The sequence below is a fragment of the Coregonus lavaretus genome, assembly GCF_964263955.1.
Source record: "Coregonus lavaretus genome assembly, chromosome: 27".
NCBI lineage: Eukaryota > Metazoa > Chordata > Actinopteri > Salmoniformes > Salmonidae > Coregonus > Coregonus lavaretus.
This window is the reverse complement of record NC_140014.1, coordinates 20,287,727-20,314,739: the sequence shown is the minus strand read 5'-3', so window position 1 is coordinate 20,314,739 and position 27,013 is coordinate 20,287,727. Positions and strand designations below refer to the sequence as shown.

The window sequence follows — 27,013 nt, the reverse complement described above, 5'->3', positions numbered from 1 at the left end:
TTCGCTATAGTTATCCTCTATCCCTCAGGGCTCCCGAGTGGCGCAGCGGTCTAAGCGACTGCATCTCAGTGCTAGAGGCATCACTACAGACCCTGGTTCGATTCCAAGCAGTATCACAATCCGGCAGTGATTGGGAGTCCCATAGGGCGGCGCACAATTGGCCCAACGTCGTCCGGGTTTGGCCGGGGTAGGCCGTCATTGTAAATAAGAATTGTTCTTAATCGACTTCGCTAGTTTAATAAAGGTTAATAAAATAAATAATAAATACATTTCCTCTGTGATCAAATCAATGCATGGGGCACACTTCTTCACGAAATTAGATCTCAGGAATGCGTATAACCTGTTCCGGGAAGGGGATGAATTGAAGACAGCATTTAGCACCACCACACGGCATTATGAATACCTGGTGATGCCTTACGGTTTGATGAATGCTCCATCCGTCTTCCAGTCCTTTGTGAACAAGGTGTTTCGGGACATGCTTGGTCGTGGTGTGGTGGTCTACATCGATGACATCCTGGTGTATTCCACTACGCGCCGAGCATGAGTCCCTGGTTCGCAGAGTTCTTGGGCGACTGTTGGAGCATGACCTGTATACCAAGGCAGAAAAATGTCTGTTCTGCCAACAATCCGTCTCCTTCCTCGGATACCACATCACCACCTCAGGTGTGGAGATGGAAGGAGACCGCATTTCAGCCGTGCGTAAATTGGCAGACTCCAACCACGGTTAAGGAGGTGCAGAGCTTCATTGGCTTTGCCAATTACTATCGGAGGTTTATCCAGGGCTTTGGCAAGGTCGCAGCCCCCATCACCTCTCTCGAAGGGTGGGCCGTCCCGGCTCTGCTGAGGCTGACAGGGCTTTCAGTACCCTGAGGGCTCTGTTCACCTCAGCCCCGGTACTGGTCCATCCCGATCCCTCATTGCCATTCGTAGTGGAGGTGGACGCATCCGAGGTAGGGGTAGACGCTGTCCTATCCCAACGCTCGGGCACGCCACTCAAGCTCCGCCCCTGTGCCTTCTTCTCTAAGAAGCTCAGCCCGGCGGAGCAGAACTATAACGTTGATGATCGGGAGCTGTTGGCTGTTGTCAGAGCCCTGACAGCGTGGAGGCACTGGCTCGAGGGGTCTAAACACCCTTTCCTCGTCTGGACTTACCACCATAACCTGGAGTACATCCGGGCAGCGAGGAGGCTGAACCCTCGCCAGGCTAGGTGGGCCTTGTTCTTCACCCGGTTTGATTTCACGCTGTCCTATATACCAGGCACTAAGAACGTGAAGGCAGACGCACTGTCACGGCTATACGACACAGAGGAGAGGCCCATTGATAACACCCCCATACTCCTGGCATCCTGCATTGTGGCGCCGGTGGAGTGGATGGTGGACGCGGACATAGAGCGGGCATTACGCACAGAGCCATCTCCACTTCAGTGCCCAGCTGGGCTTCGGTACGTGCCGTCTAGTGTCCGTGATCGTCTTATCTATTGGGCACACACGTCCCCCTCCTCTGGTGACCCAGGAATCTGCTCGGTGTGCGCCTAGAGTAAGGCACCTAGTCACCTTCCAGCGGGTAAGTTACATCCCTTACCAGTTCCACAACGGCCATGGTCCCACTTATCGATCGATTTTCTAACTGATCTTCCCCTCTCTCAGGGTAACACCACCATCCTGGTCGTTGTGGACAGCTTTTCTAAAGCCTGCCGCCTCCTTCCTCTGCCCGGTCTTCCCACGGCCCTGCAAACAGCGGAAGCCCTTTTTATCCACGTCTTCCGGCACTACGGGGTGCCAGAGGACATAGTGTCTGACCAGGGTCCCCAGTTTACGTCTAGGGTCTGGAAGGCGTTCATGGAACGTCTGGGGGTCTCGGTCAACCTGACCTCTGGGTTTGACCCCGAATCTAATGGGCAGGTGGAACAGGTGAATCAGGATGTGGGTAGGTTTCTGCGGTCCTACTGCCAGGACCAGCCGGGGGAGTGGTCGGTGTTCTTGCCATGGGCCAAATATGCCCAGAACTGTCTCCGCCACTCCTCCACTAACATGTCACCATTTCAATCTGTTTTAGGGTATCAGCCGGTTCTGGCACCATGGCATCAGAGCCAGACAGAAGCTTCTGCGGTGGACGACTGCTTTCGGCGCGCGGAGGAGACGTGGAACGCCGCCCACGTCTACCTACAGCGCACCGTGCGTCGCCAGAAGTTCAACGCTGACCACTGCAGTGAGGCCCCGGTCTTTGTACAGGGTGATCGGGTCTGGCTCTTGACCTGGAACCTGCCCCTCCGCCTGCCCTGCCGGAAGCTGGGCGTGCGGTTTGTGGGGCCATTCAAAGTCCTGAGGAGAGTGAACGTGGTTACACGTGTTGGGCATTATGTTACTTTTATCGCCGGGATATTCACTTGTGTGTTTTGTTTTCCCAGTACGCATTTAAGTCACACTGTATTTGGTTTACTCATTGCTGCATACTGCTGTATTGGCCAAATAAACCCTATTCTCTGATTCACACCTCCTGCGCCTGGCTCCGTCCTACTCACCTTGTTACACCCTCTACGTAGCAAAACTGCTGCTATGCGAGCCGCCACTCACCGCCTGAGCCATGAGCACTACACAATGCAGAGGAATGTCTAGCTGGGAAGGTGCAGTATTGAGAAATGGATGAATTGACACAGTGACCAAAATCGAACTCCTGTTGCAAATATTAGTTTAGTTAATTCACTAATAATAAGGCTTTTGCCTGTGCTATTTAAAAAAAAATGTAGATCAGCTTAATATTGCATATAGATTGTAACTTCCATCAATGTAATTGTCTGCATCACTTCCAATCCCCCATCTTATATATATATATATATATATATATATATATATATATATATATATATATATATATATATATATATATATATATATATATATATATATATATATACATACATATATACATACATATATACACACATATATACACACATACATACATACATACATATATATATATATATATATATATATATATATACATACATACATACACACACATACACATATACACACATACACACACACATACTGTCACGCCCTGGCCTATAGAACTCTAGCTAGTTTGGTCAGGGTGTGAATATATTCTAGGTTTGTATTTCTATTTTTGGCCGGGTGTGGTTCCTAATTAGAGGCAGCTGTCGCTCGTTTTCTCTGATTGGGGATCATACTTAGGCAACCAGTTTTCCTGCCTGCGTTGTGGGATTTTGTTATGTTCATGTTTAGGCTTGTGTGTTAGCCTTTGGACCGTCAAAGTTAAGTTTGTTGTTTTGGTTACTGTTTCGTGTGTTTATTAGTTAATAAACATGTTCGCCGTTCACGCTGCACCTTGGTCCGTCCCGTTCCTTAACGTACGTGACAGAAAATCCCACCAGACCTGGACCAAGCAGTGTGCCGAGGAGGAGCAGAGAGGATGGACTTGGCGGGAGATAAGAGAGGATCTGGCAAGAAAGATGGAGGCCCTGAAAGGGATCAGGGTGGAGAGACAGCCCCAATATTTTTTTTTGGGGGGGCTAAAAGGGTGGTCGGGGAGCGACAGAGAGGAGCCCCGACCACTGCACTCGTGGGGGCTCAAGGAGGAGTCCTCACTGGAGGAGGACGGGGCGCGGACTGTAAAGGACGGAGACAGTCATAGACCTCCAGCGCCGGCCCGGTCTGTCCCTGCTCCTCGCACCAAGGCGGTGGTGCGCATCGCCAGTCCGGCCCGGCCTGTTCCTGCTCCTCGCACCAAGCCGGTGGTGCGCGTCGCCAGTCCGGTCCGGCCTGTTCCTGCTACTCGCACCAAGCCGGTGGTGCGCGTCGCCAGTCCGGTCCGGCCTGTTCCTGCTCCTCGCACCAAGCCGGTGTTGCGCGTCGCCAGTCCGGCCCGGCCTGTTCCTGCTCCTCGCACCAAGGCGGTGGTGCGCATCGCCAGTCCGGCCCGGCCTGTTCCTGCTCCTCGCACCAAGCCGGTGGTGCGCGTCGCCAGTCCGGCCCGGCCTGTTCCTGCTCCTCGCACCAAGCCGGTGGTGCGCATCGCCAGTCCGGCCCGGTCTGTCCCTGCTCCTCGCACCAAGCCAGTGGTGCGCGTCGCCAGTCCGGCCCGGCTTGTTCCTGCTCCTCGCACCAAGCCAGTGGTGCGCGTCGCCAGTCCGGCCCGGTCTGTCCCTGCTCCTCGCACCAAGGTAGCATTCCTATGTTGAAGATTAAAAAATAATTTGGTGCATTTTTCCCCATATTCCATCCAGTTTGCTTTATTTTTATAATATATTACACTTGATCTTTCTTGAATAAGTTTCTCCATTTCTTTTTGTTTTTCCTCCAATTTATTCTGAGCCTCTGTTACAGATTTTATTGCCATCTATCTGTTCTCTTAGACTTTCTATTTCCTTTGTTAGTATAAACTATTTTGACCTAAATTGCTTTTGTTTTTGAGATGAGTACTGAATTGCATGGCCTCTAAAGGCACATTTAAAGGTGTCCCATACAATAAGGGGATTTGCTGTACCTATGTTATGTCGGAAAAAGTCAGTTATAAATTCCTTTGTCCTAGTTAAAAATAATTTATCATCCAATAGGCTTTGATAACATTTCCAATATCCTCGCCCACGTGGAAATTCAGTAAGAGTAATGTATATGCCAATTATATGATGGTCCGACCGCATTTTGTCCCCTATCAACACCTTTTAAACTTTTGGTGCCAACGAGAATGAGATAAGAAAGAAGTAAAGACGACTAGCTTGATTGAGTCTCCGCCATGTATATCTCACTAGATCAGTATATTTAAGCCTCCATATATCTACTAGTTCTAATGTATCCATGACATTCACGATTTCCTTAAGAGCATGTGGGTGATTGTTTGTGGTGTGATTTCCTTTACGGTCCATTGAGCTATTTAAAACAGTATTATAATCCCCCACCATAATAATATTGCCTTGAATTGCTTGCAGGGTTGATAATTTATTATATATATTGTCAAAGAAGTGTGGATCATCATTATTTGGTCCGTAAATGTTAATGAGCCATATCTGTTTATTGTCCAATAACATATTTAAAATAATCCATCTACCTTGCGTATCTATTTGGACAATTTGCACATTCGGATCGAAATTACTATTAATTAATATCATCACCCCTTTTGAATTTCTTTGCCCATGGGAGAAGTATATTTCGCCACCTGGGCCACAATGATAAACCCCCTCTCTGATTGTCCGAGTGTGACCCCCTCCCCAAGGGTTACTGCAGCCAGTGTTGCCAGCACTGCCACTACCTGGGTGGGGGTACCCCACCGGAATCCCCACCGGCTAGGTAAAAGGTCGTCAAGGTTCTCATTAGCAGCTTTGAGAATTTCCTTGTATATAATGCTCTCCCATCAGGGGGCTCTGGCTTTGTAGGACCAACCCTGCCAGGCAGGATTTTGCCTGTGTTTAGCTCCATTCCATTTCTTTTTTATTCTGAAAAACTCCCAAGTCCTTAACGATTACATGGATACACATAACATGATGCAGTCACCACTATGCTTGAAAATATATATATATATATATATTTTTTTTATTTCACCTTTATTTAACCAGGTAAGCCAGTTGAGAACAAGTTCTCATTTACAACTGCGACCTGGCCAAGATAAAGCAAAGCAGTGCGATAAAAACAACACAGAGTTACATATGGGGTAAAAAACATAAAGTCAAGAATACAACAGAAAATATATATACAGTGTGTGCAAATGTAGCAAGTTATGGAGGTAAGGCAATAAATAGGCTATAGTGCAAAATAATTACAATAGTATTAACACTGGAATGCTAGATGTGCAAGAGATTATGTGCAAATAGAGATACTGGGGTGCAAAAGAGCAAAATAAATAACAATATAGGGATGAGGTAGTTGGGTGGGCTAATTTTAGATGGGCTGTGTACAGGTGCAGTGATCGGTAAGGTGCCCTGACAACTGATGCTTAAAGTTAGTGAGGGAGATAAGAGTCTCCAGCTTCAGAGATTTTTGCAATTCGTTCCAGTCATTGTGAATATAGAGAGTGGTACTCAATAATGTGTTGTATTGGATTTGCCCCAAACATAACACTTGCTTTGGCACATTTTGCAGTATTACTTTATTACTCCCTGTGTCAATTAGGTACGTTTTGTGGAGTAACTACAATGTTGTTGATCCATCCTTAGTTTTATCCTATCACAGCCATTAAACTCTGTAACTGTTTAAAAGTCACCATTGGCCTTCCTCTCTGGCAACTCAGTTAGGAAGGACGCCTGTACCTTTGTAATGACTGGGCTTATTGATTCACCATCTAAAGTGTAATTAATAACTTCACCATGTTCAGAGGGATTTCAATGTCTGCTTTTATTTTACTCATCTACCAATAGGTGCCCTTCTTTGCAAGGCATTGGAAAACCTCCCTGGTCGTTGTGGTTGAATCTGTGTTTGAAATTCACCACTCGACTAAGGGACCTTACAAATAATTGTATGTGTGGGGTACAGAAATGAGGTAGTCATTAAAAAATCATGTTAAATACACTGCTCAAAAAAATAAAGGGAACACTTAAACAACACAATGTAACTCCAAGTCAATCACACTTCTGTGAAATCAAACTGTCCACTTAGGAAGCAACACTGATTGACAATACATTTCACAATCTGTTGTGCAAATGGAATTGACAACAGGTGGAAATTATAGGCAATTAGCAAGACACCCCCAATAAAGGACTGGTTTTGCAGGTGGTGACCACAGACCACTTCTCAGTTCCTATGCTTCCTGGCTGATATTTTGGTCACTTTTGAATGCTGGCGGTGCTTTCACTCTAGTGGTAGCATGAGACGGAGTCTACAACCCACACAAGTGGCTCAGGTAGTGCAGCTCATCCAGGATGGCACATCAATGCGAGCTGTGGCAAGAAGGTTTGCTGTGTCTGTCAGCGTAGTGTCCAGAGCATGGAGGCGCTACCAGGAGACAGGCCAGTGGAGGGCAACAACCCAGCAGCAGGACTGCTACCTCTGCCTTTGTGCAAGGAGGAGCAGGAGGAGCACTGCCAGAGCCCTGCAAAATGACCTCCAGCAGGCCACAAATGTGCATGTGTCTGCTCAAACGGTCAGAAACAGACTCCATGAGGGTGGTATGAGGGCCCGACGTCCACAGGTGGGGGTTGTGCTTACAGACCAACACCGTGCAGGACGTTTGGCATTTGCCAGAGAACACCAAGATTGGCAAATTCACCACTGGCGCCCTGTGCTCTTCACAGATGAAAGCAGGTTCACACTGAGCACATGTGACAGACGTGACAGAGTCTGGAGATGCCGTGGAGAACGTTCTGCTGCCTGCAACATCCTCCAGCATGACCGGTTTGGCGGTGGGTCAGTCATGGTGTGGGGTGGCATTTCTTTGGGGGGCCGCACAGCCCTCCATGTGCTCGCCAGAGGTAGCCTGACTGCCATTAGGCACCAAGATGAGATCCTCAGACCCCTTGTGAGACCATATGCTGGTGCGGTTGGCCCTGGATTCCTCCAAATGCAAGACAATGCTAGACCTCATGTGGCTGGAGTGTGTCAGCAGTTCCTGCAAGAGGAAGGCATTGATGCTATGGACTGGCCCGCACGTTCCCCAGACCTGAATCCAATTGAGCACATCTGGGACATCATGTCTCGCTCCATCCTTTAGTCCAGGTCTGGGAGGAGATCCCTCAGGAGACCATCCGCCACCTCATCAGGAGCATGCCCAGGCGTTGTAGGGAGGTCATACAGGCACGTGGAGGCCACACACACTACTGAGCCTCATTTTGACTTGTTTTAAGGACATTACATCAAAGTTGCATCAGCCTGTAGTGTGGTTTTCCACTTTAATTTTGAGGGTGACTCCAAATCCAGACCTCCATGGGTTGATAAATTTGATTTCCATTGATAATTCTTGTGTGATTTTGTTGTCAGCACATTCAACTATGTAAAGAAAAAAGTATTTAATAAGATTATTTCATTCATTCAGATCTAGGATGTGTTATTTTAGTGTTCCCTTTATTTTTTTGAGCAGTGTATACAGTGGGGGAAAAAAGTATTTAGTCAGCCACCAATTGTGCAAGTTCTCCCACTTAAAAAGATGAGAGAGGCCTGTAATTTTCATCATAGGTACACTTCAACTATGACAGACAAAATGAGATTTTTTTTCTTCAGAAAATCACATTGTAGGATTTTTAATGAATTAATCAAATTATGGTGGAAAATAAGTATTTGGTCAATAACAAAAGTTTCTCAATACTTTGTTATATACCCTTTGTTGGCAATGACACAGGTCAAACGTTTTCTGTAAGTCTTCACAAGGTTTTCACACACTGTTGCTGGTATTTTGGCCCATTCCTCCATGCAGATCTCCTCTAGAGCAGTGATGTTTTGGGGCTGTCGCTGGGCAACACGGACTTTCAACTCCCTCCAAAGATTTTCTATGGGGTTGAGATCTGGAGACTGGCTAGGCCACTCCAGGACCTTGAAATGATTCTTACGAAGCCACTTCTTCGTTGCCCGGGCGGTGTGTTTGGGATCATTGTCATGCTGAAAGACCCAGCCACGTTTCATCTTCAATGCCCTTGCTGATGGAAGGAGGTTTTCACTCAAAATCTCACGATACATGGCCCCATTCATTCTATCCTTTACATTTACATTTACATCTTATCCAGAGCGACTTACAGTTAGTGAGTGCATACATAATTTTTTACATACAGGCCCCCTATGGGAATCGAACCCACAACCCTGCCGTTGCAAACGCCATACTCTACCAACTGAGCTACATCCCTGCTGAGCTACATCCCTGCTGGCCATTCCCTCCCCTACCCTGGACGACGCTGGGCCAATTGTGCGCCGCCCCATGGGTCTCCCGGTCACGGCCGGCTACGACAGAGCCTGGATCTTTACACGGATCAGTCGTCCAGGTCCCTTTGCAGAAAAACAGCCCCAAAGCATGATGTTTCCACCCCCATGCTTCACAGTAGGTATGGTGTTCTTTGGATGCAACTCAGCATTCTTTGTCCTCCAAACACGACGAGTTGAGTTTTTACCAAAAAGTTATATTTTGGTTTCATCTGACCATATGACATTCTCCCAATCCTCTTCTGGATCATCCAAATGCACTCTAGCAAACTTCAGACGGGCCTGGACATGTACTGGCTTAAGCAGGGGGACACGTCTGGCACTGCAGGATTTGAGTCCCTGGCGGCGTAATGTGTTACTGATGGTAGGCTTTGTTACTTTGGTCCCAGCTCTCTGCAGGTCATTCACTAGCTCCCCCCGTGTGGTTCTGGGATTTATGCTCACCATTCTTGTGATCATTTTGACCCCACGGGGTGAGATCTTGCATGGAGCCCCAGATCGAGGGAGATTATCAGTGGTCTTGTATGTCTTCCATTTCCTAATAATTGCTCCCACAGTTGATTTCTTCAAACCAAGCTGCTTACCTATTGCAGATTCAGTCTTCCCAGCCTGGTGCAGGTCTACAATTTTGTTTCTGGTGTCCTTTGACAGCTCTTTGGTCTTGGCCATAGTGGAGTTTGGAGTGTGACTGTTTGAGGTTGTGCACAGGTGTCTATAATACTGATAACAAGTTCAAACAGGTGCCATTAATACAGGTAACGAGTGGAGGACAGAGGAGCCTCTTAAAGAAGAAGTTACAGGTCTGTGAGAGCCAGAAATCTTGCTTGTTTGTAGGTGACCAAATACTTATTTTCCACCATAATTTGCAAATAAATTCATTACAAATCCTACAATGTGATTTTCTGGATTGATTTCTTCTCAATTTGTCTGTCATAGTTGACATGTACATATGATGAAAATTACAGGCCTCTCTCATCTTTTTAAGTGGGAGAACTTGCACAATTGGTGGCTGACTAAATCGTTTTTTCCCCCACTGTATATCATCCATCGGCCTCCTTGACCCCAAAGAATCGGTATCGGCATTGGCCGTAAAAGAAATCTGAATTGGGATGACAGGGCATTCGTGCAGTTGAGTCCGTTTTTGCTGTAACATGGACTCTACAAAGTGATTAATCTTTGTTTCTCCTTGCTCAAACAAGCAAGGTGTTGTAGCAAACGAGTCTTCAGTTGCCTAGGCAATGCCCTCCTCCCTGCAGCAACAGCAGCACATGTAGTCAGGAGCAAAGGAGAGGAGAAAATGTGTGTCTTAAAAATAACTATATACAATGCCTTTAGAGAGTATTCATACCCTTTGACTTATTCCACATTTTGTTGTTATATGCTGAATTCAACATGTATTAAATTGATTTTTCCCCTCACAAACAATACCCCATAATGACAAAGTTAAATGTTTGCTAATTTATTGAAAATGAAATACAGAAATGTACATAAGTATTCACAACCCTTTGCTATGACACTCCAAATGGAGGTGCATCCAATTTCCTTTGAGCATCCTTGAGATGTCACTACAACTTGATTGGAGTCCACCTGTGGTCAATTCAATTGTTTGGACATGATTTAGAAAGAAACACACCTGTCTATATAAGGTCCCACAGTTGACAGTGCATGTCAGAGTAGAAACTATACCATGAAGTCCAAGGAACTGTGATTTGATTTGAAAAAAACTGTCCTTAGATCTCCGAGATAGAATTGTGATGAGGCATATATCTGTGGAAGGGTATAAAACCATTTCTAGAGTGTTGATCGTTTCCAAGAGCACAGTGGTCTCCATAGTTTGGAAATTGAAAAAAATATGGAACTACCCAGACTCTGGCCGTCCGACCAAACTGCCTGCCGTCCGACCAAACTGAGCAACCGGGCAAGAAGGACCTTGGTCAGGGAGGTGGCCAAGAACCCAATGATTACAGAGTTCCTTGGCTGAGATGGGAGAACCTGCCAGAAGGACAACAGTCTCTACAGCACTTCACCAATCTGGAAGCCACTCCTGAGAAAAAGGCACATGAAATACTCTGAGAGCATAAGGCAAAAGATTCTGTGGTCTGATGAGACAAAAATGTAACTCAGCTCATCACCCATCTAATACCATCCCTACTGTGAAGCATGGTGGTGGCAGCATCATGCTATGGGACTGGGAGACTGGTAAGGATAGAGGGAACAATGAATGGAGCCAAATACAGCCACATCCTTGATGAGAACTTCCTTCAAAGTGCAAACGACCTTAGACTGGGGCGAAGATTTACATTCCAACAGGACAATGACCCCAAGCATACAGCCAAAGCAACGCTGGAATGGCTTTAGAACAAGAATGTGAAAGTCCTTGAGTGGCCCAACCAAACCCCAGACCTGAATCTCATTTAAAATCTGTGGAAAGACTTGAAGATTGCTGTTCACCACTGCTCCCCATCTAACTTAACAGAGCTTGAGAAAATCTGCAAGGAAGAATAAAAGAAAATCCCCAAATCCAGATGTGCAAAGCTGATATAGACATACCCAAGACAGCTCAAAGCTGTAATCGCTGCCAAAGATGCTTCTACAAAGTATTGACTCAGGGTTGTGAATACTTATGTAAATGAGAAGTTTCTGCATTTCATTTTCAATAAATGTAAAAAAAAGTATATAAACATGTTTTCACTTTGTTAAAATTATTACAATGTAAACTTACTTTTAATCCGTCTGTCTGCATATTTCAAGACATGACAATTCTCTTCTCATCACTCATCTTGAAAAAACATATACTAAAAACTTCAATCAATCAGCCATCATTAACACAAGGGAAAAATCCAATTAAAGTGTGTGCTCTACGGAGAGAAACAAAATGGTGCATTTTTAGGCCATGTGATGAGGGCGCTGGAGAGGGGTGTGTGCTAGTGGGTCTGGGCAGGTGTCATGTAGTTGATGTTTGTATGATGTTGTCATTTGTATGTGTATGTTTGTATAATATAATATAAAATTGAATCTTACAAAAAACATTTTTAAAAATCAGCCTGTGGAATAAGTCAAGGGGTATGAATACTTTCTGAAGGCACTGTATAAATATATATATTTTTTATTTTGCTATTCGAATGGTTATTACGGTGATCACGGTCATTTGGCTGACCTATAACAGTCATCCAAAATTGTAGTTGTGTGGTTTAGTGGTGGTGTAGCGGTGATGGTGGTGCTACCTGATGAAGTGGCTGAAGAGGCGGGTGGTGTTACGGATTATGCGAGCAGCACGGGACTCTTCGTGCTGACACCGCTGCAAGGTCAGCCCATCATCCATATGACCCTCAGAGTGGAGGCAGGCCTGGAGGAGGGAGGGAGACAGAGAAAAAGGGAAAAGGGGGGGTAGGCAAAGGAGGGAGAGAGAGGGGGGGATAGCGAGAGAGTGAGAGATAGCAATAGGAGAGAGAGAGAGAGAGAGAGAGAGAGAGAAATAGAGGAAGGAAGGAAAGATAAGGGCAAAGAAAAGAATCGAGGGCGGGAGAGAAAGGGAGCAATTTCCAGACATTAGCGGCAGAGGTTGGAACCGGTTCAGGGAATTATTTAAAGTTCTGAGCATTTGTTTTGCTATCAACGCGCCTATGCAAAGCACTCACTCTAAACTCAGAAACTTCTCCTCACAGTGTCTGCCTGCCATCTTTTTCTAGGCTAGTTAAGGATACTATTAGTTATCACGTTTCACATTGGATTTATAAACTACAAAAAGGTACAACATGTTTTGAATTCTGGTGCCGCTGCATACACAAGCTTGTTATTAGCTCTGGTCCAGGGTGTTGAGCCAATGTTCGGACATTCAAAGTTCCTCCATATTAGCCGCTCCTCCGTAGGTAAGTAGCTAGTATATAATTATGTAATTCAGTGAAGTAGGAATGATAGGCCTACTACTAATATCCTAAACACATTATAATGCACGTCATATCATGACGGTAAGCGCTTCAAGCCAAGCCTCCTCCATGTCCACCCCTCTCTTTCGCTTGCTCCCCACCCACAAAATCCAAAATTTCAGTTGTATCTCACGTCCTACACTTGTCTGTCCATCAAGCATGTAAGCAATTAGCTTGCCCTGTCTATAGCAAGCTGCTCTATCCTCACTGATTGGTGAAGTGATTGAATGAGCTAAATGTATAAACGATGTTGATTTCACAGGTTAAAATAGGAACCGAAAGGAACTATATACTCTTTGGGGGGTTTGAACCGGTTCAGAACTTTATTTTGCTGGTCGGAACAGTGGAACGGAATGACACCCCTGATTAGCGGTGTTGAGCATGGCTAGGCTGTAACACAGGTGCTGCTGACACTACAGGCTATTAGGCTGCATTTCTGTGGAGTTGAGGGACTGTCACATATAGTACAATCCTCCAGAGGTGTGTATTCGTGGATGCCAAGGAAAGCCAGGCTTCCCAAAAACATTGACCAATAAAAAAAAGTTAAAAAAATACTAATTGTATCTTTCATCTTTCTGTGTTTCATAATTTTCCTTCAATTCCCAAGAGACAGAATGTATCTCACCGGACAAAGCATTCAAGCGAGCAAAACAGCGTCCCTCTGTCACTGTATGTGTAACCCATCTATCTGATGCTGTCTGTCACGGTTTCGGCCGAAGCGGCTCCTCCTCCTTGTTCGGGCAGGTTTCGCCGGTCGTCGTCTCCGGAGTTCTAGCTGCCACCGCTCGATGTTTCTTGTTTGTTTGGTTTTGTCTGTTAGTCACACCTGTTTTGTGTTAGGTCTCATTTAGCACCCTATTTAGTTTCCTTGTTGTTAGGTTTGTGTTGTGTGTAATTGTTCATGTCGTGGTTGCGCTACCCGTGTCGATACGCTATTTTTCCTGAGCTTCCTCCTTGTTGTGTGAGGAGAGATTTACGCACCTGTGTGTGCGCTTGTATTTACGCCTGTGTGCGTCTTTTGCCTCCAGGCTGTTTTGGATTAACTTTCGTGCTCAGTAAAGTCTTGTTGGACTTACCCTCTGCTGCCTGCGCCTGATTCCACACCACACCCATACACAGCACCGTGACAGAATTACACACCATATAATGGAATCAGCAGGAGCACCCGTCGACACCATGGAGGAGCGTCTCCTTGGACACGAGCACCGGATCAACCGTATCAGGCACGCCTTGGAGGGCGTCATGGACACCCTTCGTCGATGGGAGACCAGCGGGGTTCCCATAGCCCCACCTATCGCACCATCACCTTCACCACCGGACAACCAGCCCGTCCATCGACCGGAACCCAGTGGGATTCGGCTCTCGCTCCCGAGGGCGTACGACGGCACCGCTGCCGGGTGTCAGGGGTTCCTCCTACAAGTGGAGCTCTACATTGCCACCATACACCCGGCGCCCTCGGGATACGAGAGCGTGTCCGCCCTCATCTCCTGTCTCACCGGCAAGGCGTTGGTGTGGGCCAACGCCGAGTGGAGGGGAATAGACGCCGCCACAGTCACCTATGCAGAGTTCTCCCGTCGCTTCCGTGCGGTCTTCGACCATCCACCAGAGGGGAGAGCGGCGGGGGAACGTCTATTCCACCTCCGACAGGGGATGAGGAGCGCTCAGGCGTTCGCGCTGGAGTTCCGGACTCTGGCGGCTGATGCGGGGTGGAATGAGAGGGCCCTCATAGACCACTTCCAATGTAGCCTTCGGGAGGACGTCCGCAGGGAGTTAGCCTGCAGGGACAGTACACTAACATTTGACCAGCTGGTGGACATGGCCATTCGACTGGACAACCTGCTGGCGACCCGCGGACGTCCCAGGTGGGGGTCCCCCATTCCACCCTCCAGCGCCTCCGAGCAGTGTCCGATGGAGCTTGGAGGTGCTGGCGCTAGAGGGAGAGGAGGTAGGAGCCCGAGGGGGGCAGTCTCCTGCACCAAGTGTGGGCGCGGAGGGCACACCGAGGCTAGGTGCTGGGGAGGGTCCCCTGGTGAGGGAGAGAGCAGGTCGTACAGTGGGGAGTCCACCCAGGTGAGTAGGCGCCCTACTTACCCAGAGCTTTCTGTCGTTCACATTACCTTACCTGTTTGTTTCCCACAGGTTGCACCTCGGTCCCAGCATAAGGCGCTAGTCGATTCAGGCGCAGCTGGGAATTTTGTAGACCGGAGATTCTGTGTTAAGTTAGGGATTCCCCTCCTTCCAGTCGACAAACCCTTTCCTGTACATGCCCTAGATAGTCGTCCGTTAGGATCTGGGTTGATTGGGGAGGTCACAGCGCCACTTAGGATGATGACGCAGGGGGGTCATGAGGAGACGATTCAACTCTATCTTATCGACTCTCCTGCGTATCCGGTGGTACTAGGGCTTCCCTGGTTGATGACCCATGATCCTACTATTTCGTGGCGAGAGAAAGCTCTTAAAGGGTGGTCTGCTCAGTGTGAGGGGATATGTCTGGGTGTTTCCGTAGGGGCGACCTCGGTGGAGAGTCCGAACCAGATGCCAGCACTGCACATTCCTCCTGAGTATGAGGATTTGGCGCTCGTGTTCAGTAAGACCAGAGCGGCACAGTTGCCACCTCATAGACAAGGGGATTGTGCGATAGACCTCCAGACAGGAGCAGCGCTTCCGCGGAGCCATGTGTATCCTTTGTCACAGGAGGAGAAAAAGGCAATGGAGACTTACATTGCCGAGTCTCTGAGACAGGGATACATACGGGCCTCCACTTCTCCCGCATCCTCGAGCTTCTTTTTTGTGAAGAAAAAGGATGGAGGTTTGCGTCCGTGTATTGATTACCGCGGTCTCAATCAGGTGACGGTGAAGTACAGCTATCCACTTCCTCTGATTGGGACCATGACGGAGTCCTTACACGGGGCAAGGTTCTTCACAAAATTGGATCTCAGGAGCGCATATAACTTGGTGCGCATTAGGGAGGGCGATGAGTGGAAGACAGCATTTAGTACTACATCCGGCCATTACGAGTATCTCGTCATGCCATATGGGTTAATGAATGCTCCATCAGTCTTCCAATCGTTTGTAGACTAACTTTTCCGGGACATGCAGGCGCAGGGAGTAGTGGTGTACATAGATGATATTCTTGTGTACAGTGCTACTCGGGCCGAGCATGTAGCCCTGGTGCGCAGGGTATTGAGGAGACTGTTGGAGCATGACCTGTATGTCAAAGCTGAGAAATGTCTGTTCTTCCAGGAGTCAGTTTCCTTTTTGGGTTACCAGTTGTCTGCGTCAGGGGTGAGAATGGAGGTGGACCGAGTGTCCGCCGTGCGTAATTGGCAAACCCCAACTACGGTTAAAGAGGTGCAGCGGTTCTTGGGTTTTGCGAATTACTACCGGAGGTTTATCCGGGGTTTTGGACAGGTGGCAGCTCCCATAACGTCTCTTCTGAAGGGGGGTCCGGTGCGCTTGCAGTGGTCAGCTGAGGCGGACAGGGCTTTTGGGAGACTGAAGGACCTGTTTACCTCGGCCCCGGTGTTGGCGCACCCGGATCCCACTTTACCCTTCCAAGTGGAGGTGGACGCGTCGGAGGCCGGTATCGGGGCAGTTCTTTCTCAACGATCCGGTACACCACCTAAGCTCCGCCCCTGTGCTTTTTATTCTAAGAAGCTCAGTCCGGCGGAGCGGAATTATGACGTAGGGGACAGGGAGCTGTTAGCCGTAGTACAGGCCCTAAACGTGTGGAGGCATTGGCTTGAGGGGGCTCAGCACCCTTTCCTCATTCTGACCGACCATCGTAACCTGGAGTACATTCGGGCAGCTAGGAGACTGAATCCTCGCCAGGCTCGATGGACTATGTTTCTCGCCCGGTTTGTGTTCAAGATCACTTACATCCCTGGGTCCCAGAACGGGAAGGCAGATGCTCTGTCCCGTCGGTATGACACGGAGGAGAGGTGCGTGGAGTCCATTCCCATACTACCGGAGTCTTGTCTGGTGGCACCGGTGGTGTGGGAGGTCGATGCGGAGATCGAGCGGGCGTTACGCACCGAGCCTAGTCCTCCACAGTGTCCGGTGGGTCGGGTGTACGTCCCGCTCGAGGTCCGGGATCGGCTGATTTATTGGGCTCACACGTCCCCCTCCTCTGGACATCCGGGTATTGGCCGGACGGTGCACTGCCTTAGTACGAAGTACTGGTGGCCAACGTTAGCCAGGGATGTGAGGGTTTATGTCTCCTCCTGCTCAGTGTGTGCCCAGTGTAAGGCGCCCAGACACCTGCCCAGGGGTAAATTACAGCCCCTGCCCGTTCCACAACGACCCTGGTCTCACCTCTCGGTGGATTTTGTTACCGATCTTCCCTCCTCACAGGGGAATACCACCATCCTGGTCGTTGTGGATCGGTTCTCGAAGGCCTGTCGTCTCCTTCCCATGCCGGGTCTTCCTACGGCCCTACAGACCGCTGAGGCTCTATTTACTCATGTCTTCCGGCATTACGGGGTGCCCGAGGATATAGTGTCCGATCGAGGCCCCCAGTTTACCTCCAGAGTCTGGAGAGCATTTATGGAACGTTTGGGGGTCTCGGTGAGCCTTACCTCGGGTTACCACCCGGAGAGTAATGGGCAGGTTGAACGAGTCAACCAGGATGTGGGTAGGTTTCTGAGGTCATATTGTCAGGGCCGGCCGGAGGAGTGGGCGAGATATGTGCCCTGGGCCGAGATGGCACAGAACTCTCTCCGCCACTCCTCCACCCAACTAACCCCTTTTCAGTGTGTATTAGGGTACCAGCCGGTTCTGGCACCATGGCATGAGAGCCAGATCGAGGCCCCCGCTGTGGATGAGTGGGTGCGGCGCTCGGAGGAGACGTGGGACGCTGCACACGTCCATCTGCAGCGTGCCATACGTCGACAGAAGACGAGCGCCGACCTACACCGCAGTGAGGGGCCAGTGTACGCACCTGGAGTTCGAGTCTGGCTCTCAACCAGAAACCTGCCCCTCCGCCTGCCCTGCCGGAAGCTGGGTCGGCGGTTTGTGGGGCCTTTTAAAGTCCTGAGGAGATTGAACGAGGTGAGTTACAGGTTGGAACTACCTATTGATTACAAGAATATTAACCCCTCGTTCCATGTGTCTCTCCTCAGGCCGGTGGTAGCTGGTCCACTCCAGGACTTTGAGATTGAGGAGACTCCTCCGCCCCCGTTGGACATCGAGGGGGCTCCGGCGTACACGGTTCAGACCATCCTGGATTCGAGACGCCGGATGGGGGGTCTCCAATATCTCGTGGAGTGGGATGGGTACGGTCCGGAGGAGCGGTGCTGGGTGCCAAGGAGGGACATTCTGGATCCGTCCCTGATGACCGAATTCCATCGTGGTCATCCTGCGCGCCCTGCTCCGCGTCCCCCTGGTCGTCCCCGAGGCCGGAGGCGGCGCACGGCTGGAGGCGGCAAGGGGGGGGTACTGTCACGGTTTCGGCCGAGGCGGCTCCTCCTCCTTGTTCGGGCAGGTTTCGCCGGTCGTCGTCTCCGGAGTTCTAGCTGCCACCGCTCAATGTTTCTTGTTTGTTTGGTTTTGTCTGTTAGTCACACCTGTTTTGTGTTAGGTCTCATTTAGCACCCTATTTAGTTTCCTTGTTGTTAGGTTTGTGTTGTGTGTAATTGTTCATGTCGTGGTTGCGCTACCCGTGTCGGTACGCTATTTTTCCTGAGCTTCCTCCTTGTTGTGTGAGGAGAGATTTACGCACCTGTGTGTGCGCTTGTATTTACGCCTGTGTGCGTCTTTTGCCTCCGGGCTGTTTTGGATTAACTTTCGTGCTCAGTAAAGTCTTGTTGGACTTACCCTCTGCTGCCTGCGCCTGATTCCACACCACACCCATACACAGCACCGTGACACTGTCTGGTCAAAAAGAGTATGCTATTGTTGCCACCCGTAGTATTGAATGCAAGGGAAGCCAGCAAGCATTTCGCCTCCCTTGATAATAAAAAATAAATAAAAATAGCCAATCAGCGTTGAGCTAAACTGAGTGAGCTCAACTGTGAATGGACCTGGCATTGGGCTGTTGCGGTGACCATATTACCACCACACCGGCAGTCATGGGTCATGACCGCAGTAAAATTCCACATAATCTCCTTTTATGTACTCTGGACATGCGTTGGTATTACCCAACTTGCTAACTACCATCAGGTCCTAATGGCCTGGTACTCAGGGCACTATCGTCCCTCTAACCACTCTGACATCAACGCAAATGCATCGAAAATCACATCAAACACTTATCATCAAAACAGTAGGCCTATCGTACTTTTACAACTCACCCCACTGTGATGATCAATTTTAAGAAAGAAGTTCAACAGCATGTTGAAACAGTGTAAAACATGGTTGTTGTGGATGTTGTTTCAAACCCTAACACAACGAAATGGAAAGTGCATATTAGAGCTTATGCATAGGCTTATGAGCCCAAGCCTGAAAGAAAAAGCTGGATTAAAATGATGATTGTGCCGTTATACAATGCATAGCCTACTGCATATTACGCATGGCAGAAAAATTGAGGGAAATAAGTGTTCTTAAATATATATTTATCAGCTGCTCATATTAAACACATGCGGCTTCCATTCGCTGTTGGACTGCATACAGACTGTCTTATTCCCCTGCCCCTGTTCCTGCCCATTTCATAATGGGCCATTCTAAATCAAAACTTATTTTACATATAAGTAAAGACAAGATTAAATTGAGAATAGTCTGATGGGTGAAAATGATCACTTGATGAGAGAACAGCTGTGCAGCCTGAGACGAGGAACAGAGAGCAAGCTTTTTTTCTTTCTCAAATCATCAATAGCCTATAGTCGCATCATGCAGCCCATATGCAGTGCATTCGGAAAGTATTCAGACCCCTTCCCCTTTTCCACATTTTGTTACGTTACAGCCTTATTCTAAAATGGATTAAATAATTGTATCCCCTCATCAATCTACACACAATACCCCATAATGACAAAGCCAAAACAGTTTTTATTTTATGTTTGCAAATGTATATATGTACAGTGCCTTGAAAAAGTATTCATCCCCCTTGGCGTTTTTCCTATTTTGTTGCATTTCAACCTGTAATGTAAATGTTTTTTTTATTTGGATTTCATGTAATGGACATACACAAAATAGTCCAAATTGGTGAAGTGAAATGAAAAAAATAACTTGTTTAAAAAAATTCGAGAAAATAAAGAACGGAAAAGTGATGCGTGCATATGTATTTACCCCCATTGCTATGAAGCCCCTAAATAAGATATTGTGCTACCAATTATTTTCAGAAGTCACATAATTAGTTAAATAAAGTCCACCTGTGTGCAATCTAAGTGTCACATGATCTGTCACATGATCTCAGTTTATATACACCTGTTCTGAAAGGCTACAGAGTCTGCAACACCACTAAGCAAGGGGCACCACCAAGCAAGCAGCACCATGAAGACCAAGGAGCTCTCCAAACAGGTCAGGGACAAAGTTGTGGACAAGTACAGATCAGGGTTGGGTTATAAAAAAAGATCCGAAACTTTGAACATCCCACGGAGCACCATTAAATCCATTATTAAAAAATGGAAAGAATATGGCACCACAACAAACCTGCCAAGAGAGGGCCACCCACCAAAACTCACAGACCAGGCAAGGAGGGCATTAATCAGAGAGGCAACAAAGAGACCAAAGATAACCCTGAAGGAGCTGCAAAGTTCCACAGCGGAGATTGGAGTATCTGTCCATAGGACCACTTTAAGCCGTACACGCCACAGAGCTGGGCTTTACGGAAGAGTTGACAGAAAAAAGCCATTGCTTAAAGAAAAGAATAAGCAAACACGTTTGGTGTTTGCCAAAAGGCATGTGGGAGACTCCCCAAACAGGGTAGCGTCCGAGCTGGGCATCCCCACTCAGCCCCTCTCCATTCCCATGGACGTTAGAGCGCTGGACGGGCGCTCTATAGGCCAGGTCACCCACAATACCACCCCCATCAACCTGCGAATATCAGGGAAGCACAGCGAGATGATCCAATTCCTGCTAAGTCTCCCCAGGTTCCTGTGGTATTGGGTTATCTTGGCTCCAGTGACACAACCCCTTTATTGACTGGTCTACTGGTGCTCTCATGGGCTGGAGCCCGTTCTGCCACGCTCATTACCTGTAGTCAGCGCAGCCTGCCCCGGGACGTCTTCCTGGGGGCTCGGAAGTAGCCTCGGACCTCTCCGCCATTCCCGCGGAGTACCAGGACCTCCGGGAGGTGTTCAGTAAGGCCCGGGCCACTTCGCTTCCGCCGCACCAACCCTACAACTGCGGAATCGACCTTCTCCCAGGCACCACTCCGTCCCAGGAACGACTGTACTCGCTGTTGGGTCCGGAGACCAAGGCTATGGAGACCTACATTGAGGACTCCCTAGCTGCCGGGTTCATCCGTCCTTATGCCTCCCCCGCTGGCGCAGGGTTCTTCTTTGTGGAGAAGAAGGACAAAACCCTGCGCCCGTGCATCGACTACCGGGGCCTCAACGACATCACGGTGAAGAAACGCTACCCGCTACCACTCATCTCCCCGGCCTTCGAGCCGCTCCAGGGTGCCAACGTGTTCTCCGAGCTGGACCTACGGAACGCCTACCACCTGTTGCGGATACGGGAGGGGGACGAGTGGAAGACTGCCTTCAACACGGCCAGCGGTTACTACGAGTATCTGGTCATGCCATTTGGCCTTACCAATGCTCCAGCTGTGTTCCAGGCCCAGGTTAATGATGTTCTCCGCGACATGTTGAACCGGTTCGTCTTCGTCTACCTCAACGACATCCTCGTCTTCTCCCGCTCCACCCAAGAACATGTGCTCCATGTCCGACAGGTCCTCCAACGCCTCCTGGAGAACCAGCTTTTTGTGAAAACGCTACACTAGTTCATTTAGCAGACAAGATTTGCTTAGAATTCCGTGGCATTACTTTACATAGCTAAATAAAATAGAAAGGATGTTTTCTCCAAAAGATTTCTGAGGGAGTGCGACTCTAATGATTATTTGAAAAAAGTTGCATGAAAGGCCTGAGCTCTGCTTTGTTTCTTGCACAGGCTGCACACACTTCATCAGTCTCTCATTCACAATTTGACAAGCACTTGATAATGCCTCAAATTTCCCGGTGGGTTTCCCTAGTGTGGCCGTACTGCTCCCTAAAAAAATCCATGCCTTTTGCGGCCAGTGGCCGTTGTGCCCTTGGGCTGAATATCATAATTATATTCCCTTCTCCCGGCTGCATGTTCCAAAGCACCTCTCACTCACATGGCTCTCTCAGATATCTCAATTCTTATTAGCCAATGCCCGTCACGTGATCGGGTTCTTCTCACAGGCATCTATCTCAGCTCCGAAGTAGGCTATAAGTGAAGACAGAGACGCAACTGCGCATCCTTCTTATCGAATTCCGAGGCACATATTGAAGATGTTAGAAGAACTGTCCATATTTACTTTTCGTCAGCCAGTAAAAAAAGGCATGCGCTGTTTCTTGCCTTACACACAAGCTGGGCATCATTCACAAGTGATAATATATCATTCACAAGTGATAGGCTAATATTGTCACCCATCATTATTTAATCTTGTCTTTACATATACTAAGTTATATATGTGTGAAATTAGTTTTGATTTAGAATGGACCATTACCTGTCTCAGAACACTTAAATCTATGCACTTAAATTGCAAATGGAGGACGCTTTTCCTGTGGTTAATTTTAATGCCACTCTTGTGGCAATGTGCTTAATATTATGAAAGTTGAGAAATAAATATAGTAGGCCCAGCCTATAGAAAGTTGATGGGATCATCCTCTTTTTAATAGAGGCTATCAAAACTCTGTTTTCTCATGCAATTGCATAGCTTATAGAAATGTTGCACAACATGAGCTCATGGGCTCTCATGAAGTGTTTGATTTGATTTTCGATTACATTTGCATTGATGTCAGAGTGATTAGAGGGACAATAGAGTGCTGAGTACCAGGCAGCTAGTACGTTTGGTAGTGTCACGCCCTGGCTCTGGGGACTCTTTATGTTGAGCCAGGGTGTGTAGGTTTCATTGTTTAGTTTTCTATGTTTGTGTTCTAGATCGTTTAGATCTATGTTGGCCAGGGTGGTTCCCAATCAGAGGCAGCTGTAGCTTGTTGTCTCTGATTGAGACCATACTTAGGCAGCCTGCGGGCATGTTATTTTGTGGGATCTTGTTCCGAAAGGTTTGTGTTAACCTAGGACTTCACGTTTCGTTTGTTGTTTTGTTCGTGTGGTGTACTGCAATAAAAGATGTACGTTTATCACGCTGCGCCTTGGTCCGCTTCATCTATCGACGAACGTGACAGAAGATCCCACCACGACTGGATCAAGCAGCGTGAAGAGGAGAGAGGATGGACTTGGGAGGAGAGGAGTGAGAGTCTGGTGAGAGCCATGGAGGCCATGTTCACGGGGGAGAGACAAGCCCAAAAAAATTTTTTGGGGGGGCTCACGCCGTGGACGACGAGGCAGCAGGAGGCCGCGATAGAGCGGTTCAGCCGGTTAGCAGAGGAGTCCGCCAGATTAAGGGGGTCATTGGTCACGAGGGAGAAGGAGAGTGTAGAGGCACGGCGAGAGGAACTGGTTAGGCAGCAGAGGGAGCGGAGGTTCCAGCTCAGTCCAGCTCCGGCCAGCGGGACCAGACCAGGGGCGCAACGGGGGGGTAGAGAGAGTGTGGTGGTCACGCCCGGAGCCGGATCCGCCTCCGAGGCGGAATGCCCACCCGGCCCCTACCCTGTTGTGTTGGTGTGGCGCGGTCGCAGTCCGCGCATTTGGGGGGGGGTACTGTCACGCCCTGGCTCTGGGGACTCTTTATGTTGAGCCAGGGTGTGTAGGTTTCATTGTTTATTTTTCTATGTTTGTGTTCTAGATCGTTTAGATCTATGTTGGCCAGGGTGGTTCCCAATCAGAGGCAGCTGTAGCTTGTTGTCTCTGATTGGGAACCATACTTAGGCAGCCTGCGGGCATGTTACTTTGTGGGATCTTGTTCCGAAAGGTTTGTGTTAACCTAGGACTTCACGTTTCGTTTGTTGTTTTGTTCGTGTGGTGTACTGCAATAAAAGATGTACGTTTATCACGCTGCGCCTTGGTCCGCTTCATCTATCGACGAACGTGACAGGTAGGCTACTAATGACCATCAGCAGCATCAGAGCTTGGTGAAGCCTAGTTACCCTGATTAAACGGTCACATGGAATTTGACTGCGGTCATGACTCGTGACTGCCGGTGTGGCGGTAATACAGTCACTGTAACAGCCCTAGTCACTGTATTAGACTAAGCATAGGTGATTTGATGTTGAAATGTTGAAGTTAAAATGGTGCTGGAATTGTGGAGGTAGCTCCTGTTTTCTTTGCGACTTGCGGTAACTCTGTGGTTCTAAATCAATAGTTGTTTAGTGGCCCGAAAATGTTGGAAACATTAACTTGATTGACCATGCTATAGGTCATGTAACTGTTTGTTACATGCAATATGCTTTGTGGACAGATGTTGCTCTCTGGTTTAGTGATGAAACAAAGGTGTGGTTGAATTTATTCTGCCACTGTGTCTTCTTATTGTCTCTGCCTTAGGCCTATATATCACAGTCACACGGCATATGAACTAATAGGTTATAGAGCAAACAACGCAATTATCACGACACATAGGTTGTAATATGGCTTTTTTTCCCTGGCTTGGCTTCCCCAGTGACTTTACCCACACACCGCTCCTGCAATCCTCTCACATCTCATTCTTTACAGCCAGAGGATTTGGGTCAGAGTATTTAGTCACAGGGAAAGCACTACACTTATCTCAAAACTATCAGTTAGAAAACCATCAAGAGAATCATCATCTGCTCTGGGAATTTCTTTCATCTCATTATATTTATTGCATGTGCTTCTGGTCAATAGTTTTTTAAATGGTATTTGTTTTATCACTGCTAGTGTAATAGTCACACCATAACCATTCTCACTGAAAGTTGAAAGTCAGTTAATTCGTTAGGTTAGAAATGTTTAAAACAAGTCCTGGCTGTATCAAACATTTGACAAATAAATCAGTGTATTGGTGTCTCACCCGTCTCTTGAGAGGGCCCAGGCGAGATGATTTTACGTCAGGCGCCAGGTAGGACAGCCAGAGTCCCGTGGCCGCATGCATGACGAAGCAGATTGAGTCCCCATACTTAATGTCCGCCGTCCCCATGCCCTCCATGTCCCGCTTTGGGCTCGACTCCAGCTTTTCCTGGAGGGAAGGAAGGATCCAAACACATCAACATGAAACACTCAGTTTTAATGAAACTTTAATGAAAGTCTCCAAGCCAGGCTCCAGACAAGGTATGCAGCTTTATTCAAATCACACATTTGATTATGCAAAGCAGCAGGTGTTGACGGAACTTGATCTATGAAAAGCAATTTAAAAGATGCTGACAGATCTGTATCAGGCTGGTCAAGGACTGGAGGAGCACTGACATCTTTCTATAATAGTACACACGCTAGAATGGCTAGGCTAATAGAGAGGCAGTGGGAGGAAAAAACAGGAAGAGGAGATACAGTGCGTATAGCCTATATCACTGAGCAACAGTGACAGAGGATGGCCACAGGCAAGCCCCCATGTATCACCATTGATTTGTTTCCCTATTAAGAACAGACACAATAGAAAGGTATGAAATGTAAAGTGTATTAAGCCTATGATAAACTGCCTCAGTAAAATGGTGGGTTACACCATGCTATTGATCCATAAGGAGGAGGTCACTAATTGCTCCCAATCACTGGCTACGTCTAAAGCACCCTTACCAAGAATAGACTTAAATACCTTAGTCCTGGTTGGTATGGCGCCGCAGGTCGATACATTTCTAGAGCAACTTCAGCTAAATTAACCTTTATGGCGTGGCTTTCATGTGCGTAATAACTCATGCAGTTTTCCATTTTCCTTGAAAGAAATTGACATTTTCCAGTTCAAGGAGAGTGGGCGATTCATTCATTTAAAAGTCTTTAGAATTGTTCCTAGAGCCATAATGTCATTTCACTGGCTCTCTGTGAGGGAGTGTGTGGCTGAGTCCTTGACTGTGATCGAGAAACAGTCTGAGGTGTGTGTGTGTGTATGTGTGTGTGCGTCCGTGCGTGTGTGTGTGCGTGTGTGTGTGAGAGATAGCTGGTCCTAAGCGCTGACCTTGGAGGCTCTGAAGCAGAAGGCGGTGGAGGATGTGTCAGACTTCTCCCGGTCCTGAAGCACCACCCCCCTCTCCTCCATCAGCGCCAGGTAGTGCCCCGTGGTGAGGTGGCGGAGACGGAAGGGCTGACCCCAGCGAATGTGACTCCCACTCCAGCTGTCCAGGGTCACAGAGACACACGCACGTGCGCACACACAACGGTATCAAGAACAACAGCCTACTAGCCCCTAGAAGCATTATATCCCCTAGATTGTGTACACATGATGAACTAGCAGCCAGGCTAGCTGTTAATTAGCTGGTATCATGTCATGTGCATAGATAAGTACTAAATGGCTGAAAACACCTGAATAATTAGGCATGTAATACCCATTCTTATGACTAGACATTTCCCAGTTGCTTACATCAAAACAAAACAGGGTCAAAACCATAGCAGATGAAACATGGATGACAAATTCCAGATCTGACAGTTCAGGGCATATCTGAGAGAAAAGCCACAGATATTGAATCTTTCAAAGACTTTACAAATGGTTGGGGTCAAAAAGGCTGACTCAAAGCATCATGAAACATCAAAGTGAGTTGGAGCAGAGCGAGAGAGAGGGAGAGATAGAACACCTAGAGAGAGAAGCTGGAGGGAATAAAAAGAGCTGAACTCACCTGATTCTGAGAGGCTCCAGCCTCCACAGAGACCTGGCCTTGGCTCCTGCATTTCCCGTCTCATAGTTCACTAACCTGGGGACACAAGAGGTGCATGAGGATGAAAGGTCTGGATCTCTGTAATGTTTTAATACTGCCACAGGCTCATAATTGTCTCAAGGTCATGTTTTTATGACACATGATACCAACTGCTTTATTCCCTTCTGTCATAGTGATATCAGCACAAAGGAAGGAAGGCTCAGAATGGGACCTCAGATTAACCTTAATATTTACCCTCCCGGCAACAGAGCACATCCTTTATCCAGGACACCCACGTAACCAACGGGGACTGAGAGCAACACTGTCTATTACTGATGTAGGTGACTGGCTCCAGACATAAAAATGATATTTCATGGCCCTTGTTGACTGTTAGGACTATGTTTGATGGACCTTCATGAAA

At 47.8% G+C, this 27,013-nt stretch overlaps 1 protein-coding gene across 1 annotated transcript in view; it reads right to left on the bottom strand.

Moving 5' to 3' along the window:
- LOC311103056 (ryanodine receptor 3) overlaps window positions 1-27,013 on the bottom strand; it is a gene marked incomplete at both ends in the record, with an annotated part of 229,346 nt that overhangs the window by 99,535 nt on the left and 102,798 nt on the right. The window contains 4 exons of the mRNA XM_084144572.1: window positions 12,083-12,204; window positions 24,828-24,992; window positions 25,920-26,076; window positions 26,575-26,649. Coding sequence (XP_084000698.1) covers window positions 12,083-12,204; window positions 24,828-24,992; window positions 25,920-26,076; window positions 26,575-26,649 — 519 coding nt within the window. The remainder of the gene's footprint in view (window positions 1-12,082; window positions 12,205-24,827; window positions 24,993-25,919; window positions 26,077-26,574; window positions 26,650-27,013) is intronic.